Source organism: Ictalurus furcatus, chromosome 19, assembly GCF_023375685.1.
Source record: "Ictalurus furcatus strain D&B chromosome 19, Billie_1.0, whole genome shotgun sequence".
NCBI classification, from domain to species: domain Eukaryota; kingdom Metazoa; phylum Chordata; class Actinopteri; order Siluriformes; family Ictaluridae; genus Ictalurus; species Ictalurus furcatus.
The window spans coordinates 20,429,228-20,450,170 of NC_071273.1; the positions used below are offsets into that span (position 1 = coordinate 20,429,228).

The window sequence follows — 20,943 nt, forward strand, 5'->3', positions numbered from 1 at the left end:
AAGTTCTGACTCGGAATTCAATTTTGGGCAGCTGTTTAATCTTGTGAGAGTGTTATTATTTTTTGGAGCAAGAGCGGTGTTAAAATGTACAGCTGTAACATGGAGCCATTTTTCCTCAGTTTCTGTGTCATGTCATTGTAGGTACTGTAGTCATTGTGTGTGTGACAGATATATGTGTGTGTGTGTGTGTGTGTGTGTGTGTTAGGGATTTTTTTTTCCGAGTGGGATGGTAATTCGAAAAAGTCGACTTTTCCATAGTTAATACAAAAATTGTTTCAGGACATCACTATTTTTAGGCTGCTTTATTTGTGCAGAAATTCAATACGCAGGCTACAAATGAAATTTCCGTCTGTAATGTTTTTAGGCCGTGCTGTATGCCGAACATGGCAGATGCGATGTCTAAGAGTTTTTTTCACCACAACTCCGGCATGAGTAGCATCCAAAAACATGTCTGCATCGACCTGACCGCTTCGAGCTCGGATGCCCTGCAACCTGACTCTAAACTAGCTGAGAGGGATTGTACAGTGATGTGCAACCCGTGGCTCTTTCACACCGAGCTAGTCACAGTGGAATCTGCTATGCCAGAATGCAAGGGTGTTGCTTCAATTTTATTTAGCTTTAAAGGACAACAAAAATAATGCGTGAGGAATTCCTGGAGTGGGATTAAAAACTGTCTCGCACACCCCGTCCACTTCATGCAAAATGTTAATGGTTCATTAAAGCAAAAGCACCTTTCCCGCTGTACTCTTGTACACTCTTGTACTCAGTTGACTGTAGAATTGACTCATCTAGTCTGAAATATTTTCAAGACTTATCCTGCATCTCCTTACCCCCTGTCCTCCATTCCAACTGGTCGACATCTCCACAGCGATGACTAGTGACCACAAGTTGACCAGTGTGTGTGTGTTAGTCATAATCAGTGTTTATTCTAATATGATGACTGATTTCTTACTGAGAGACGCGGCTCTGTTGTGTGATGTACAGGAAAAGGTGTCATCTTTTTTTTGAGGTTTATGGTAAGATGGAAGAACGTTGGCTAAACTTAAAAGCAGACACACATGGAAATGCACAGCGGAGGTGCTGAAGGTAACTGGGCGCTGGCAGCTTTACCGCTGTCTTCCTCTATTTATAAATACGTGTTCAAATATTAGCACTGAGGTGGGGAACTTAGAGCCACTGCTTTGGTTTACTCTTTTTTAAATCTATATTTTAAGCCCTTTTCCACCTGACACTGAGCTACAGTAACAAATCTGTGGCAATACGTTTTGGGTTTTTAAAAATTTATTCCCAAGCTGTACTGTTACCATGCTGAATAACCAGTACCGTCCTTATCAGGGTCATATGGGCGGAGCTAGAAATAGACGACATTATTAATTAGTCAAACACAATCATTACGAGTCATCTTTAAAATTGCACAAACAAACAAACAAACAAACAAACAAAAAACACTAGCTAGCTAGTCCAAATTTCAAATATAATGTATCTGCTTGTTTTGTGAGGCAACATCACAATTTCATAACTGTTCGGATTAGTTTTCATTTATTTATCCACAGTAATGCTTTTTGTTTGGCCTCTGATATGCATCTTTATTTTACATTTCTCACCTGTGGTTCACACACAATCTGTCGTTTTCAAGTTATTAGCAGCTAAACCCTATGTAGTGAGCATATATGAACTTTAGCCGAATGGTTTTATAGCCTGATTGGACCACAATTTTAAATTCAGCCACAAAATAAGGAGTGGCTTGTTGGATTTTAATATTGTCTGCAAAAATCTGCACTGACACCTCTCTGTGCATTTGCGCAGATTAAAGTATTGGCACCCTTCACTTTTGGTTTCAGTGGTTTCCTGCTGTACATTTTGCTCAATAGGAACAATAAAGAGGGAGAAAGGCCAGGAAACAGCACCACACACATTTTTACATATGTGATACACTGTATGCCTGAATTTTAAACATTGTCAAAGAAAATTTTACAAATTAGGTTATTACATAATGGGTACTGGGTTGGTTGAAGACTCGCCCATCACTAGTCCCCACCCCACAACCTCCTGAGAACACGTTCTAATTTTATAGGGGCTTTCATGTTATGACAAGGGGAAAGTGGTACTTGGTTGGGTATGGATTGGTATAGTGGATAGTGTGTACCATGTCATAATGTTTTGCACTCTGGTGGAAAAGTGTGTGTAAAAAGAGAGCTGTGTGTGCATGTGTGTGCGTGTGTTAGTGTCTAACTTTGTTCTTTACTAGAGTTGAGGCAACTGGTTTGTGTCATAAACCCTGGATGATGAGGTATGTGCATTAGAGTATCTGATGTGTGTATCTGAGTGTGTGTGTGAGAGAGACAGAGTGTCTTCTAAAGTCACATTATCTTTGTAAACATCCAAACCTCTATCCACACAGACACACACACACACACACACACACACACACACACATACACACACCTTCATTTATCCACTTATGTTGACATCACTAAGGTTCAGTGGTCTTGTTGTGGAAAGTGCAGAGGAAGTCCATATGAATGTCCAGTTTGTGGTTTGTGTGTGTATTTGCATATTTGTGTGAGAGCTTAATATAGCCAGAGAGTGAGAGAGCGAGAGAGAGAGAGATAGAGAGAGCGAGAGAGAGAGAGAGAGAGAGAGAGAGAGAGAGAGAATTTGTGTTTAAAGAAGAGCTTGGGGAGGGTTATTGGAAAGGACGTTTCTCAGCTGAAGGACATCAATGGTGGCTGGTGAAAACAGAGTCTCATTGAAATGCATGGCTTAGTACCTATAGCATTGTGTGTGGAGAGAGAGTCTGACAGATTTCAATTAAAACGGCATTTACAAAAGGATGGATGGGAAAAGGGGACTCTTTTGTGTCTATGCGTGTGTGTGTGTGTGTGTGTGTGTGTGTGTGTGATACATTCAAGCACCATGTTCAGTTCATAAAGACAGAGCAGTTTGATGTTGTTTTTTTCTTCCAAAATGTGAGATACTACAACAGGCACTATAACATATGGCCCATTCTTCATCAGAAATCCTTCCTGTGTATACCAAAAAGATCTGGCCACAATACCATCATTAATTTGACCATTTTTACCAATAATAACATAATGCCTAGTCTCTTAAACTAAACTTCTTGCATGCTTTAGAGAGTCGGGTATGTTTGATCAATTGGTTGCGATCCACCACAGAAAAAGGCCATTTGACTGACACAGCAAAGGACCAATCATAACTCGTCAACAAACACACAAGATGAACTCCTTAATAATAACTAAACAAAACTTTTAAAATATGGGATTCCGTTAACTTTGGTCAATCCAGTTTCAATGGAAAGCTGTTTGTCACCGTGTTCAGATGTTTATTTTACTGGTGGAAACCATCATTTTTTATTTTGTACTTCCTCATTTGTAAGTCGCTTTGGATAAAAGCTAAATGAATAAATGTAAATGCAAATGCAAATGTATATATATACGGAAGTGCTTTGAACCAAATCCCTTCAGATTCTTCAACTGGCAAGATTCTGAAGTGTGTGGCCAGAAAAGTGTACAAAAATATCAGATGCTCTGTAGCCCATAGCTGGAGCACCTGAGGCTGAGACTACACAGTGCCTCATACCAAAATGATCAAATACAAAACAAACAAACAAGACATTTGTCATCTGTGTATCATTTTGTATTTCTGATTTTAGCTCACATATTGAATACAACTGTTCACCTGTGTGTTTTAGATCTCCTGAAAATACAGCTCCCCCCCATGGGTTGACAGTAATTCATTATGTACATGAGCCACATGTAAATTCTTTCTGACATACCTACTGTATGTGCATAATACAATGTCAATATAGCATTGGGTGTTTCAATAAAGACTTTAAAGTATTGAAACTTAAAGAATTGTTTGCCACATTGTAGTGTCGCATCACTGCATTTTCTATCGCCCTGTTTTTTAAAAAATATTTATTTAATTAACTCTCCTTTGATGCCACACTTATTTAATACACCCAGTGAATTCTTTAAACTTGCCCTGCTGAAGACTCCGATGGCACGAGCCTCTTTGATGAGCATGCAGTTAAAGCTGATGTGAGTGTGGCTGTAACAGTTATATAAATTGTTATACATGAGGCTTTGAAAAGTGCTTTCCGTTTCATACAGTATTGCAGTGCTTTTAAAAGCCCTGATTTTGAAAGGGTTCTTTTAAGTGGAGAGTTTATGGGTAACCACACACACACACACACACACACAACTCACCACTGTATAGCATTATAGCCTGGTTTATACTACTGCAATGAAGCAATGTTTGCGTATCTGTGCCAGGAAGCAGAGAAGAAGAAGAAGACTTTTTTGGTCACATGTACATTACAGCACAGTGAAATTCTTTTCTTCGCATATCCCAGCTTGTTAGGAAGTTGGGATCAGCCACGATAAGGGGTTTATGGGTACTTGCAGCACTCAGAGGCTTGTGTATGCACCAAAATCCTAACAGTGTTTATTTGGTGCCGTGCATCAGGTGAATGCTGATTGGTTGTGCAGGGAAAGTCTTGAAGTCAAAGAGCTAGTAAATGTACATTTCAAAGCTACAAGGTTTATATGAATGCAATTGTTCTAATATGTTATTAGAACAACTAATTCACAGGGACTTGAGGGGAGGACTCTTTATGTAAACAGATTAAGAATGTGTATTATTGTTGATATGGTTAAGTTTGATGTAAGAAGATTTAAGATGTAAAAAGGAGTCTTCAGTGTCAGTACTTTGGAACAGTCAGAGGTAAAGCTGGTACTTTAAGTTTTTCCAATACTGTAAGGTTTCTCAGTAACATGACAAGATGCATTTTTAAAAATCAGAATAAAGACAGACTGATGAGGGAACAACTGTTTATAGCTGCTATAATGTCAGTTATAACGGGAAACTTTTGCGCATGTGCAGAAAATGAAATGTAACAGTAATCAGATAAAAGGCATGACATACTTTTTGTTGTGATCCTTGGCAAATGACTGCGGTATAAGAGATATGAAACACTTTGGGATGTGCTGTTATTGGAAATCAATCAACTTTGGAGTGGTAACATTAAAGTGCACCTATTATGGTTTTTCAAATATTACCTTTCATGTAGTGTGTTATATACGTAGCTGTTTGTGAATGTAAAAAGTCTGCAAAGTTTCAAAAATCAAAGCGCACGACAAACAGCGTTATTGACTCCCAAAAGTAGGAATCGATTCTGAACAGCTGAACCGAGTCGTTAGTAATTCCAGACTCACTTCCTGTACTAACCTATGTAGGTTTGTAACAAAAAGCCCCGCCTTTGGTCTTCATCGGCTGCTCGTGAACAGATGGAGCTAAAACTCATTACGGTAGTGGGCGTTTCCTTTTCGATGCATGCTGACAGCGGTGGACCAATCACAACAAACTGGGACGTCTGATCAATCAGAGCAGAGTATGCTCTCTGAAAGGAGGAGTTTAGAACGAATCCTTTAGAACGGATCATTTAACGAGTCGTTTGTGACACTGGGGGGAAAAGGTAACACTGCAGTTTAAATTATGCGCACGTTAAAGTGTTTTTTGACCTCGGATGCGTGTAAATCTATTGTATGAGACCTTTATAACAAAATAAGGCACGTTTCAAAACCATAATAGGTGCGCTTCATCTCTGTTTTGCACTGGGCTGCATCACACCATCTCATCGTTGATTATTTATCTATAACAGCACACGCTGTAGTGTTTTATTCCTTACTTATTGTTCTCACCATTACAGGTAAGGAGGAAATATTCAGGAAAAACAACGAGACAGTAAATAATTTGGCATTTCATTATGGCATGTGTTTATAGCAAACATAAGAAAATGTTACTTAGTGAGGTGGCTACCAAAATAACTGTAAATGAGCTCTAGTGGGCACTGTAGATTCTGGGAGGCAGGGCTTCATGTACATTAACATGGATAAGAGGAGGGATCATGGTGTAAACAAATCATTTCAATGATTTTGTAATTCACCTTATAATTGCTAGAGTTCAACCTTTGACTACAACATTAGATCTTGTTTTTCAGTGTACAACGGAATAGAGTCCTATCTCTTGTTCAGAGCAAATATGAAGAGACAGATAAAATGGCTGTCTTTCCTTCTCTTGTGCTACTTATCGAAGCCCCCTACCTTTGTCTTGTCAGCACCGCTGAACTCTCCAACATCTGCAGCCAAAACACATGCCAAGCTTCACCTCACACACATATTAACTTTCCTCTCTCCCTCTGCTTCTTATTCTATTTCTCTTCTCAAAGTTTTCTTCATTTAAACTCCATTGGGAATAGCGCTTGTAATACAAGACAGAATTGTCGAACTTTCCTAGTCAATCTGTCTTTTATCGTTCGCTCTGCGGACAGACGGAGCGCCCCCTCTGTGTTTGGTGATTCAGTAGAGCGGAGCACCGTTCCCTCTCGGTTTATTTGACTTCTCTGCAGTTTAAGCCGAGGGCCCACATGACATTTTAGCCTCGCGCTCACTCCTTCAAATAAATTATCCGAGCGAAACAGCGTGCTCCGTTTGGACTCGTGCTACGCGATCAGGCGCCAGCTCGGGTCACCTGGCAAAAGTTCGATTAAATCTTGATCTGTACTGTAAATCACATCAGATCTGCGATAGTGAGGCCATCTGGCCTGGATATATAAAGTGATTATGAAAAGATCTGGCGAGGAATGAGAAGTCTCTGCAGAGTGCACATCTTATTCTGTCACTCTTCTTGTACAGGAATGTGTACAGTAGTTTAACATTACATACACACAAACACTATGTGTGCAAGCATGATCCTTAGGCACATCAAGGCACCCTCACTGCTGCCCAAATGAAAAGACACAACCCCCACCAAGCATCCCAAGAGCTTCTGAAGGGCCTGAGCTCGGAGAACAGTGATGCAGTGACACAGGGTTACCACTGTGATTTGCTTTTCTGTGCACTTTCTTGGCCCATTGTCTGTCCATCACAAGAACTATACCCATTAGAGACACCCATTAGAGATGCCGATTAGGGACTGATAAGTACCTTGCTCTGTCTGCCTCTACCCCTTTTACCTCCTCTGTGTAATTCTTTCATGTGGCCATTTTCCTTGTTTAAGGAAAGCAGTGAATGAATTCTGGAAGGAAATGGTCCTAGGCTGTTGAGGTACACCCGCATGCCAGCTTGGGTCTTTAGCCTCAAGACTTTTTAAGAAAGTAAGATGGCATTGTTTGAGTGAAACAATGAGCTTTTCCCGCCACTCTGAACAGTCTCGTGACTGTACACCTTCTAAAGATAACTAAATACCTTCGTCTACAAACAATATTTTGGATAACTCCTCTTTTGCACTTAATTTGCATTGTCTTCTTAGCTTGCTGAACTTTGTTTGTGCATTTACATTTGGTCCTTGTTCCTAACTGAGCAGTTGAGCTTTAAGTGTCTTGCTCAAGGACCCAATGTCAGTGCCAGGATTTGAACTCACAACCTTCTGATCAGTGGCCCAAAGCCTCAAGCACTGAGCCACCACTTCCCCACTTATTCACGTATTAAAACTCTCCTGATTTGTCTCTAGCCTTTCTGGTTCTAGCTCCCCAGAGATTCTGTAGGTGCTTATTTATATCACTGCTCCTTCAGCATGTTTATAAGTCACTCTGAATAAATATCTGCCAAATGACTAAAACTCTTTTATTAACCCAGTAGTGGAGTTTCACAATTTTAACCTAAAAATATACATTTTTAATTTTTAATTTTAATCAAGATGCATTTTTGACCTTTGGCTGGAGCACAACTGACTGGTTTTTACTCTGATCAAAGAACGAAGGAAAACCTTATAAGTGGTCAAAAAGACAATATAATATTGATAAATTCCGTTTCTGAAATATTGTAATTATAAATTGCAAATAAATTTGAAAACATTTGGAAGAAGCTGATTGATGTTAAAATGTTGCACTGAATCATTCACATTGTTAAATGTTAACATTTAATGTCATATAATATATATTTTCCATTTTTAAAAAAAAGAAAATATACATACAGTATCATGATACATATTGTGTTTCGACAAAATGTCTTCTAGTGTCATGATATGACTTTTTTCTTTAATCATATCACCCTCCCCTGGTATGCAGTGTCCTTAGGAGGATGTTAATTGGCACTATTCAGTGTAAATCCCCCTTTTTTGTATTTAACACACACATTTATAAAGCTCACTCCAGTGTCCTTGTGGAGTTTCTGAGTATGCTCTTCCTGTGTCTATGTGGGTTTCCTCTGGGATTCTCTGGTTTCCTCCCAAAACACACTAGTAGTTGGACTGGCTATGCTAAACTAGCCCCAGGTGTAAATGTGTGTGTGTGCATGGTGCATTGTGATGAAATGGGATCCCATTCAGTATGTACTCCCACCTCATGTCTAGTGTTCCTGAGATAGACTCCAAATCCACCACAACCCTGACCACGATAAAGCGCTTACTGAACAGGAATGAACGAACGAACGAATGAATGAATGAATGAATGAAAGGCTGAATGTTAACCTATTTTATGTAGCTTAGATTAATTTTGGAAGTAGCTTAACTAACACTGACTATAATTTGAGTGTAAGATTATATGTTTTTGTTCTTTTATACACATATATACATACACACACATTAAAGCCAACTATTACATGAAGTCATGTAATGGGTTATCAGACTATCTTTTTTGTTTTTATTTTTAATTTTTTTCTTGTAGCTGTGACAAAACTAATTGTAATATACCGTAGATGGACTGTAGATGCAGCTAATAGTGTACATGCACTGTATATGATTTCACTGCTTATTTCTTGTGAATTGTTCGAAGTGATTATGGCCAAAAAGCTGTTCTTCTGAGAAGGGAGGTAAAGAAAGAAATCCATAGTGACTTCTTGAGAAGAAGAGAAAGCAGGGAAGGACTGTGTTATTCAGGGAGAAGTTTTTATGCTGGAATCCATGGGTCAGTGTTAATGTCAGTGGGCTTCTGGTTGTACAGTGGGTCCTGTGGCAGAAACATTAAGCTAATTTATACCTCTCACATAACACTTCCATCTCCAGGAGCCTGGCTGAGGATTGTTTGTAGTGGAGCGCGTACACGTCTTTCAGCTGTAAATTAATCCCCCTCTCACATTCTCTCTCTCCCTTTTTTTCCTGCAGATGGGATGAACTGCATGAACAAGGACCACGGCTGTGCTCACATCTGTAGGGAGACTCCTAAAGGTGGTGTGTCATGCGAGTGCAGGCCAGGCTTCGAACTGGCCGAGAACCAGCAGGACTGCAGATGTATGTACCGTGCCGTTTCAGCACCTCAGCAAAATACAGCTAACAACACGCCTGAAAATGTTGCTTTCAGTTATTATTCTCCAAGGCATAGGCTGGTGCTTATCCAGGAGCCGCTCTTCGTATGACAACACAGCTGTAGGTCCGGGTGACTTAGATGTAACAGTAACTTACATGTCTCCAGTCGTAAGTGTGTGGTAGTGAGATTAGGAATTTTTAGAGTTGTTCAGTGCTTACCTCAAATAATGCACATAATAATAATAATAATAGTCCATCCATCTTCTATACTGATTATCCTTCAGGGTCATAGGGAACCTGGAGGCTATCAATCCATCGCAGGGCACAATCACACACCAATTCATACACTACGGAAATGCCAATCAGCCTACCATGCATGTGTTTGGACAGGGGGAGGAAACCGGAGTACCCGGAAGAAACCCCCGCAGCACAGGGAGAACACGCAAACTCCACACACACGGTAGCGGCGGGAATTGAACCCCCAACCCTGGAGGTGTGAGGCAAACGTGCTAACCGCTAAGCCACCTGAAGAAGAAGAAGAAGAAGAAGAAGAAGAAGAAGAAGAAGAAGAAGAAGAAGAAGAAGAAGAAGAAGAAGAAGAAGAAGAAGAAGAAGAACAAGAACTGTCAGTCCCAGATTTGCATTCCATACTTTCTTAACTAACCCCAGTGTAGGTGCTGAATAATATGAATTAAGATGTATAAATGAATAATAAGCTGAAAGTTTAAGGAGTTAAACCTATTGTAGAAATGTTAATAATTTAGAAATGTGATAACACCTCTTATACCCCAGTGCTTCTGAACTGTCAATCCTGTAAGGAGACATTTATGTGGAAGGAGTCTCCAGTGTCAGCGCTTTGAAACAGTCAGAGGTAAAGCTGTAGCTTTAAGTTTTCTGCCACAGGAAAGTCAGAGAAAGTTACGCATTTGTGTTTTCTTGTCCAATTTCATTCTAGAGAGAGAAAAGAGATAGAGAGGCTGGTGAAGAGGCAGTCTATTGCTGCTATTACATGAATGATATCAGCTAACATCTTTAAACGTAACTATAAATGGCTAAAAAAAAAAGTATGACAAGTGTTGTTCATTAATACATAAAAAAATTGTATTCGTTGCCAAATGGTTGTGTTATTAGAGGAATAACACACTTTAGGATATGCTGTTATTTTTAAATCATCAACATCAGCTTGAAGAAATCTCGGATTGTTAGGAGTGTAAAGCTGGACCTGCTGACAGATCCTGAGATTTAAGGGGTTAATATGTAGAATGTGCACACACAGCTGTGACCTTTTCGAATTATATGTAGACCAACAGGTTGTGGGAAAAGAGAAAACTTGCAGCACTAGTGTATTTTGTAAGAATAAGTGGGAGTGATTTGGGATTAACTGGAAAAGGGCATATTGTATGTGGGATTCATTTCATCCTTTTAATGCAATAATAAACCCTACATACTCACTTTTCAGTCTGAAAGTGCATATTAGCCAAATTGTAGAGATTTGACAGTTTGGTTACATGGGTCAAATTGTATTTCAAGCCCTTTTCTACTCCATCCAAAGCATTAAGATCCAGGGCAAAAAAAATTCTTTGGAAATTGTAAGAAGTGAAATGCAAGCCTAAACTCCATTATTCATTACATTGATATATATATAAAAAAAAACAACTCTGCTAATAAAATGCCTAGGACTCAGCAAAAATATCCAGTGCTTGAGAGCAGGAGTAAAACATTTGTTTATTTGTTTATTCCTCCAAATCTATCATAGTTCATATCAATATATTTGTTCTAAATTGGACAATCCATTGTATAAAAATGCCAAGAAAATGTGAAAAGGATCAGAAGAATATAGGGCTATGAAGCAGTGTGTCTCTCATGACCATGTGAGCTCCCACATGGACCCATCCACTAGACAGCAGTCTGGGGGAGCGTGAGAGTGAGAGTTGCCTTTTTATTAGTTACACTTCGTTTGGCAACACATCCTGTTCCAGATGAGATTCAAGAGTGAAATATTGTGAAATGCTTTAATATCCATGATTAATGTGTGTGTGTGTGTGTGTGTGTGTGAGTGTATTTGCCCTGAACATTTTAGGCAAGTACTTCATATTCACACTTCAAATTCACATATGTTCATTTCTGTACAGTTCATTCGACATATAAAACAAATGAATGTTCGAATAATGATGGCAGTTTTATGAGCATCTGTGTGACTGATAGAAAGGCCTTTTAGATGAGTACGTGAGAATTCCTACAAGGAGCTTTAATATTACAGTATGTGCTATTCTCAGACATTTTTGGACAGAAATCAACCCAGGACTCACGCATGATGTAGCATTTGTAATACTTTTAAAGTATACGATTTCATTCATGCGGGTTGTATAGAGCTTAATGCTACAATCTGGAGACTGAATGGGTCAGGGAAAAACGTTTTGGGTTGTCTTGTTGCTGGATACACCCACATTTAATTTTACATCTTGGAATTCTCATGGAGATAAAATAAAGGTATCCCATCCCATACAGAAACAATAAAGGGGTTGCAAACGTTTGTACTCAATTGCATAGAAAAATGATTCACTCACTATGTTTATATAAAGTAGTAATTAATCAGGACATATCTCAGAGAGAGAGAGAGAGAGAGAGAGACAGACAGACAGACAGAGTGTGTGAGAGATGTGATGGAGTGTGTGTGTATGTATGTGCCAGTGCTTTAAGCCTCTCTCACAGTCATTGTGCATTACCAGTGACGTGTAACTATGGAAATGGCGGCTGCCAACACACGTGTGAAGACACTGAAACAGGACCGGTGTGCGGCTGCCACCAGAAATACGCCCTGCACTCTGACAGCAAGACCTGCGTCGGTGAGTCGTACACACACACACACACACACACACACACACACACACACACATTCTTCTGAGAGAAAGTTATGAGACTAGATTTTAAATTACCTTAGAACTCAAAAATGTGGTGTTTAAATTCTTCCTGGATGGCTAAATGGTTAAATCTGTTAACACTGAACAGTCAGTACGTCTGTAAAGAAAGTTAAGGAGTGTTATGTATGATCTCACTTAAATAAGCTCCCTGAGGAAACTTTTAGGTGCGAAATCTGTGTGATAAAACTAAACTCTCTCAATTTAGCTAACTAATGATGAACAAAAAAGGTTGTACAGATATTGAACTCCTACTGAAATCTTACAAAATAAGAGCTAGTTTACTAACAGTTCACTAAATCAAGACTCAGATATTAAATTTTCACTTGTACCTGTGAAGCTAGCTGACCATTAGCTAGATGGCTTAGTGAACAAATCAATTGGTGAGAACATGATGTAAATTGAGACTCATATTAAAATCCCACTTATGCCTGCTTATGACAAGCGTATGCTAAATAACTAGAGGTTAACTAAGATAACTTAGCTAATGTTATTGACAAACAAATACTTTGATGAGATTATGATTATGACAGATAGAAGTAGAAGTTAGTTAACTATATACAGCATAACAGGTCAAATAATGACTAGCTAACTTAGCTAATGTTAGTGATGACTGAATACACATCTATAAATGGAGACTTGGATACGAAAACAATGCTTATGACTTGTAAAATATGTGCGCTATGTAATGAAGCTAGCTGTTTGATTAGCTAATTATATACAGTGTAACAGCTCAGCTAATAGCTAAGTAACTTAGCTAATGTTAGTGATAGATAAATAATCTGTTGAGATATGATGATGTAATTCAAGCATCAGATACTATAATGCTATTTTTGTCTACCTAAGAAACATGTGTTCTAGGTGATTAGCCTTTAACTAGTTTATTTAGCTAATTATATGCATAATATATAAACAGCTCAGTTAATGGCTAGCTAACTTAGCTAATGTTACTGGTTAACAAATAAATTAATTAGCTAGTTATTTGGGATGGCAAAAAGACAGAACATGTCCAAGTTGTATGTATGTTCATAGATCCTGCTATTTTGAATGACAGTAAAGCTGTGGAGATTTAGGCCATTTTTAGTCATTTGTTTAGCACTAAATATAAAATAATTTATTATTCTGCAAATTATTTATAACAGTTTAAAATGACATGTTCAGGGATATTTTAAAATGTTGTGACTGAGGAGTGGTGTAACAAGGGCAAAACAGCCTCAGGGCATTGAGACGCTAGCAAACAGATGCTAATGTACTAATTTAATAGCATTTACCTAATTTAGTCCTTCATATTCTTATCTTCTTTATGTTATGCTTTCTCTCTCACACTAATATATATATATATACTCACTGACATATTATTAAAGGAATGATTTAGAGTATTAATTGTTGTAACTTTTGCTCTGGAAAGAGAGACAGAGAGAGAGAGCGAGAGAGAGAGAGAGAGAGAGAGAGAGAGAGAATATAAATATAAAAAGAAAAATGGTGTTTGGATGAGGGACAGGAGGTGGTTTGGGGAAGATGTGCTAGGTGAAGGAAACTTCATCATCACTGAAAGTGCAAAACACATTTATCATCCTCATAATGGCGGGAAATGCAGCCAGCCGTCCAGTGGAGTTCTGCCATATCCACCGAAATGGGAAAGCTTTATACACCATGTGGGTATAACCATATACACCCATGATGCCTCTAAAAAACAGGAGGAAAGCTGTTTTTTTTAATGCATCTGTCCTTTTTTGGAATTTTGCAAAACTAATGGACTGTTGCAGGTAAGTCGATTTTTCACCTTTATTTTTTTAGCTTGTGTCTCCATGCCTTGTTCCATGTTTGGTTTGGATGGCTGAGTCTTTTTCATATTAAAATCTCCTCTTCCAGGACATTCTTCACAGAATATTTGCCTTCTTGGTGAAACATTAGTTTCTCTCATGTTTCCTTATTGAGCTTTCAGAGATGGCTAAATCTGAGGCCAGATACACCCCGATAAGGCCATCCAAAGTCTCCTCCTGTACCTGTGTCATTTTAAAAAAAATACTTAAATTGGCCTTTTGTCATTGGTCAGGTTGTGTGCAAGTGTAGAATGTTCCAGAAAGATGGCATAGCTGAGTGGAATAAGGGTTAAACAGCGGTTAAACAACTGTTTTGTGTGTGCTATAACATACTAGCGTAGTCTGAGCAGATTAACACAGCACCTCAGGGTGTTTTTGGACACTTTGGCGTCTCGGCCTCACAGGAAGGGCCTCGTTCAGCCACGGCATGGTACATATCCCAGACAAATCCACATTCAGTCTAAATTACTATGTGCTGAGTGCCAGCGCTTTAAAGAGATCCATCTGATGTCATGTTTGCTACACTGGAAAATGAAATTGCAATTCTTTTTGTGAGGTTTTATGATTTCTTACTTCTCACTGTTGATGTTTTGTTATATGACTGAACTGTTCCCTGATTCTGCTGATAACCCAACACTGGACCGATGCCTCCATGTGGCTGTGCAGAGCCCAACGGAGACCATCCACCTGTCCCTGTCCTGATGCCTGCTGTACTACTCATCGCAGTCTTCTCTTTCAGCATCTGTGAAGAGTGACGCAAACGGCCGTAGAGACCAGAAGAGGAGTGTAGAGACTGATCCCTCCCATCTCTATCTCTATCTTTCTATCTATATTCCTCTCTCACTGTCTCACCAGACCCTATCGCTGTGGTTTGTGTGAGTAGCTGTGCTGTGTGGGTCGAGTCCTTCCCCTGTCTGTAGCATTGCTTCTTTAGAGTCTCCCTTCCGCCAGTAGTGTTTCCTCACAGGCTCCTTTGCTCTTCCCGTTCCTCCTGCCCTCTCTGGTGAAAGTTCCTGATTGCCTGTCTTGTCTGCAATTTTAAAAGAGTATTAGAGAGAATTATGGCTGAAAAGCAAATAAAGTCTTGTGAGACTTTTGAGAACAGATACCTCAATTGCAGCCTGCATCAAGGTCAGAAAAGTAGCCAATCAACAAACTAGCTCCACCTCTTGCCCGCCCTTTCTTACAGCACCTAGCCAATGGCCTGTCCTGATCCTCGACCTTTCCATCAAGCATGCCATACTGTAGCCTCCAACGAAAAAATATTAACGTGACTAAACAACACAAAAATGCTCCACTGCACCTCAAACTCATCTTCCACTTCCTGTTTCCTTGTCATGCCAATTGCATGTCCTCTGCCCTCTATACTATCTGCATCTGTGTGCTTCCTCTGTCTCTCCATGCTGTTCTTCCTAATAACTCATTCGCCTGCATGAATATGTTTGCAAATATCTTTTCTCTACTTTTTCCCTTTTTATTTGGTTATGTCTTCCCTTATGTATTGGTACCAACATTATTAGTAACCCCTGATCTCACGACAGTAGTGCCTCTGTTATGTTATAGCAGTAGTTTATCAATTAATTATTTTATCCTCTTTTTTTAGTTTCTGTTATTTAGTGCTTGCTCCCAATCCCTAATTTTTGGTCGTCCCTTATTATGGGCTGATCGTAGACGAGTCCCAATCTTGGAAATCCCTTGTATTCTCATTTTCTTTCCTGTGAGTCTGTCAGCAAAGATATATAAAACACATACTGGAGGCTGAACAGAATTTCAGATCCCACAGCATTAAGGCAGAACTTTGATTTTGTTGATTGGCCCATTTTATGAGGCTAAATATGGCCCAGTCATGTGCTGGTGCATCTGCATGCTCATTAACCATCTATACAGTAGCCCCACCCACTTTGCTCAGAGAACCTAGTTTTCCTGCGTTGACTTGATTGTCAAAGCCAGTTGTGATGTGTTCCATAGACAAACAGGCAACCAGCGCTGCCCCCAGACTACATCCACCTCCTCACCACCTTTCCTTTCCGCATGTCCCTCCACACTTCCTCCCACCGCAGGTTCCTCTCATGCTCTCCGACCATGAGACGGCACTTCTCTCCATTCCTTTCCATGTCATCTCTCCCTCATCTTGTCCTTACCACACTCTTCATGTAGTGTTACGCTGACCTACTGTAATTGTTATCCTCTCATCATGCAGTTTGTATCATTCCATCTCTTTCATTTTTCTCTACTTCTCCTCTCTGTCACTGCAGTAATTGAGTGGCCGTTTGATATGGAAGACTGCAACGGCAGCATCAAATATTCAATGTCAACGAGAACCCCTTCCATTTTTTTTTATTCCCCAAATCCCCCCCCCCCCAATTTTATTTATCTCTCATGTGTGTCTCTCCTTCTCGTTTTTTTCATGACAACTTCCAAAGGCTGATCTCTTTTTATTTCGGGAGAGTTTGACTTGATCTTCTTTATTTATATATTCATTAATTTCATTAACACTCTAACAGGGTTTATTGGCGCTTTTATTTTATTTCCGCAGCTTTTTTGCTTCTTGGCTTTGGTTTGTGCTCAAACGCCAAGAGGGTCAGGCAGTGTGAGTCTGGGTGTCCGAGCTGCGGCGACTGGGAGCAGGACTGCCTGTTAGCCCATCTGTTTGTCCCAGTTTGCGTGCTGGGAAAAAACTGACGTGGGATCAGTCTAACCTGCTCTTCAGGAGGCCTGCGAGTCGGATGCCCGAGGCTGGCTGGTCTATGGCAGGGCTGTCTGTGCGGGGCGATGGACATTGGGCTTCTAATTAACCTACTGCTCCCTGTTTGTCCTCTGTCACTTGTGTTTTAGAGAAAGATGAGGCTGCAATTGAGAGCTCTGAGTTCAATACCACGTCAGTAGCTGATGTGGACAAGCGGGTGAAACGGCGTCTACTTATGGGTAACTCCTTTCTTCCTCTTTCTATGTGTTGCCATGGCGCTTGTGCTTATTTCCTCTTCTACTCTTTACTTTCTTTCTGTCCTTTGATTTGTTTTGTTCGAGTTGTTCTCCAAACCCCTCCCCAACCACCACCATTATTGAAAGTTTCTGGTTGTTTCTGTGTCCGACAAAGCCTGAGAATAGACCCTCTAAACATGACAAGGTTCCTTCTAAACTTTCCCAAGCCTGCTCCCAACCCTACTTTATTCCCTTGCATAGGAACAGTAATGAATTTTTTTTTTTTTTTTTTTTTTTTTTTTAAATCCCTTTGCTTCTCATAGCTCCCATGCCATTCCTCTTGCATTTTAAGATCTTAACAAAGAACCAGGAATAACATGTGGTACACATTTGGTTTTTTTGTATTCCTTTTAGCACTGCAAGAAACACATTTCCTTTACACACGATATCTTTAGATGTTTTTAATAGTTTTATGTCAACCACAATTGGCCATATCCTAATTTATACTTTCTTGGACAAAGAATATATAAAGATGCAATTAAGAAGCATATCATAAATTAGTCTAAAGATACCGAGGGGCAAGTCTTAAATTCTTGTAACATTTCCAAAGTACAGTATTCCAACCTTTTACTCAGAGTCATTACTGATTTAATGCTCTGAATTTAGAAGCTCTTAGTACTGACCTGCTGTTTTTCAGCTGTATCTTTGATTAAGGCCAGACTCCCGCTACTGTAAAGCTCCACTGTCTGAGAAGAGATAACAATGGCAGTCTGAGTTTAAACTTTTAAAACTTGGAATGGGATTTCTGAAAACATTAAGGGGTTGTTTCAACCCCTTAAACTCCCAGCTTATTACTCACTTAGTCATTTAAAGCATATATGTGTTGCAGCCTGGGATTTACAGCCAGCCTTTACATGTTGAAATTTGGACATTTTGTCCTATTCGAAGTTTTGAAAAAAGATGTTTCTCTTCGCATGATGTGCTGTGCTGTATAGAAAAATAACTCACAACATGTACCACATTGCCAATGAATGCAATTATAGATTGATTAAAGAACACGTCATTTTTAACTGGTACATTTAATGTCGCAGAACTTCCAAAAAAAAACCCAAGTCAGTTCTTGTTATCATTTACGTTGGAGCAGCTTTAAACACTCAGTTCCTCAACAGCGACTCTTTACTCCTCTTTCTTGAAGTTAATAAGAGAAAGAAATGCAGTTTGTCTTGCTACTGAGTAGTCCTCTGTCGTGAAAACGTTCCCATGATGGAAAACCTCCTGACCGTTACAACATGCTGACACTGGAGACACTTTCCATGAATGTAAAATAAATGTATCCTTATAGAAAGCATCCACATATCAATGAATATATTGTCCTTATTTCACTAACATGATAGACAGATAGAAAAGGCAAGTTTTAAAAGTAAATAAAACCATTTCTACATCGTTTGCTGAAATGTAATTCATTTTTCTTCATTTCTGCCAAAACTGTAGCTGCAGCGGCATTCAGTAGGGTGTCCCAGGACCCCACACTTTTATCATTAACTACTATGAGCTATTTAGTAACTACAGTACAATTAATAGGCAATTATTTGACTGCTAGGTGTCCTAGTCAAATTGTATCGATGTCTATAGGGTGTTCATTTCCCTAAAATATATTTTCTTTGCATCGCATGCACATTGTGGTGTGTGGGCGTCTATACATGGACTACTAGACACTAAATACTACAGCTTCAATGTCCCTGTTCTCTTGTTCCATATTTAGAATACATTTAAGTGATTTGAAGTAGAACATTTGTCTAGGCAATAAGGAAAAATATTAAACTACACTGAGACACACTGGACAAGTGGAACGGCAACATAGTGTTTTTCTCTCCTTTTTACTACGTTTCCCTCTCTTAATATTACACATTAATGTTTGTCACATGTTTTCTTCCCCTTTAGCAAACAGATGAACCAATAACCAATATCTTTCTTTTCTTTGAGGCCACAGACATCGAAATTACTCTCATCTTTATGTATAACTTTGCCATTTATTGTCAAAACAGGTATCTTACAAGGACAGGGGCTTGAAACTCTCTACTCATAGTCCACGTCTCTTTTGCTCTTTTCTCTCATGAACTGCGGCTTTGACTGATTTCAAGTGGGAGTTACAATTGTTTCAAAAATGTTTGAATGCAGAAGTTTGTTTTAAGATGACCTGCATACATGAGCATACTATAGCAGCTATAAGCAGTTGGAGTATTTCAACAAATTGGAGTATTTCACTGAGAAAGCAAAAAACTGTCAATGCATAGAGTTTCCTGTGGTGGAAAATGTAAAGGAACAGCTTTACCTTGCCCATACACATCCCTGTAAATGAACTGTTACTACAGAACAAGCCTGTGATTTGAACGTTTGTCAGTGCTGCTGTTATAGAAAATTAATCAATACCCTCTGATCAATCCGATTCGAGAATTAAATAGTGCTGTGGTACAACTATGTTTATTCAATGCCTAAATGATATCATACATCCAAGCTGATATTAAAGCGTGTACTGAATGAATATGACAAAGGCGTTTCTCAGTTTTGCTGGAAGTGTCTCTTTTATTTAAGGCACCTCTGCTGAACTTGGCTGCTGATGTGTCCAAGTTGGAAGGGTCTGATTTACCCACTTCAAATGTAAATTGCCCTGTGCGTCTGCCAAACCTCTTAGAAGACGTCAACACTTGAGCCACATTCTAAAAGTTCATCAAGCAGAAGAAGTGCCAACTTACTTTATACCTACTATACACCATCTCGTATTTTTCACTAGTCATTACTGTCCTAACATGTACTTAATGTAGAGATTTATGGTGCTCTTTGGACAGAAGCTAGGATGGCATCGCTAATCAAAACCAGCTCAGATAATCAATCAGGGGATTATGAAGTGGGTTATAGTGGTGTCATCACTTCTATACCCTTTCATTTAATTTCTTGGATATTATGAGTTTATCACACAAATATGCTGGATGGTGTATGTGTGTGTGTGTGTGTGTGAGAGAGAGAGAGACTTTGTGTGTATGTGTAGCAATGCTGTACCTCAGGTTTGTGTTAGATTTGACACTCTCTGTTCACACTTCAGTTTGTGCTGCTGTCACAGCCGCGGCCAGCAGCACCAGGATGCGACCAATCCTGGCAAATTGAACTGGAAACTCGGCGTCAGTGGAAAAATCTCCTTCCCTGTAGTCATATTAAAAGTGCTGACATAGAGAATGGGGGGGGGGGGGAGACAGTAAGAGCGAATTTATTGTTCATTAAGGTGAATGGTGCTATTTGTTATAGTTATATGGTTTGGTAAAGTGGTTTGAATTCATCTGTTTATTTGGATCGGGTTAATGTGAATACTATTAAATCAGCATAAAGAATAATATCTAGCAAATAAAGTATGATCATGATGATCATAAGACTGGATATGAAAAAAGCATATTCCGTTAGTTATTAACTGAATCTTTATGAAAGGGCTGTACATACAGGGTTCTATTTATTTATTTATTTATTTTTTATTTTGTTCAGCAGTTTTCAACATTGAATCGATAAAAACATGCATTTAACCTTAGAAATTATGCAACAGTCTCTAATTTTGACAAGGTTTTTTTTTGCTGACAATGGGCTGCATTTATGCTCTGAAATTATTTAGCATAGAATTAACAAATACACCAAATGTGGTTAACTAGTATTACCTAGGACATTAAAGATGTTCTAATGATTTGCTTCAAATGACCTCACCAGTCAGTATCATATTAGAATTGAAAATAAAGACAAACAATGGTGAGAACTTACTTAAATTAATCCTCTAATCTTAATCATGCACATGATGCAACTTCCTGTTGAACATGTGACTTGAAAATTGAATATTCCCAATATTTCACAGGGGTGAATGTGTTTTAATTAAATGAATGACTCAAGGATAAAAGTTTGTTTTGAGCGTGAGATGTTAAAAGATTCACACTTTAATGTAAAATATAATCCGATTATATTTCAAGGTAAAGTGTATTTAT

The 20,943-nt window shown here is 39.0% G+C and overlaps 1 protein-coding gene across 2 annotated transcripts in view; it reads left to right on the top strand.

Annotated features, from left to right (window-relative positions):
- scube1 (signal peptide, CUB domain, EGF-like 1) overlaps positions 1 to 20,943 on the top strand; it is a 95,671-nt gene that overhangs the window by 40,227 nt on the left and 34,501 nt on the right. The window contains exons 5-7 of one of the 2 annotated variants that reach the window (XM_053650675.1): positions 9,124 to 9,249; positions 11,994 to 12,110; positions 16,841 to 16,930. In XM_053650675.1, coding sequence (XP_053506650.1) covers positions 9,124 to 9,249; positions 11,994 to 12,110; positions 16,841 to 16,930 — 333 coding nt within the window. The remainder of the gene's footprint in view (positions 1 to 9,123; positions 9,250 to 11,993; positions 12,111 to 16,840; positions 16,931 to 20,943) is intronic. The other variant, XM_053650676.1, reaches the window with a different exon arrangement.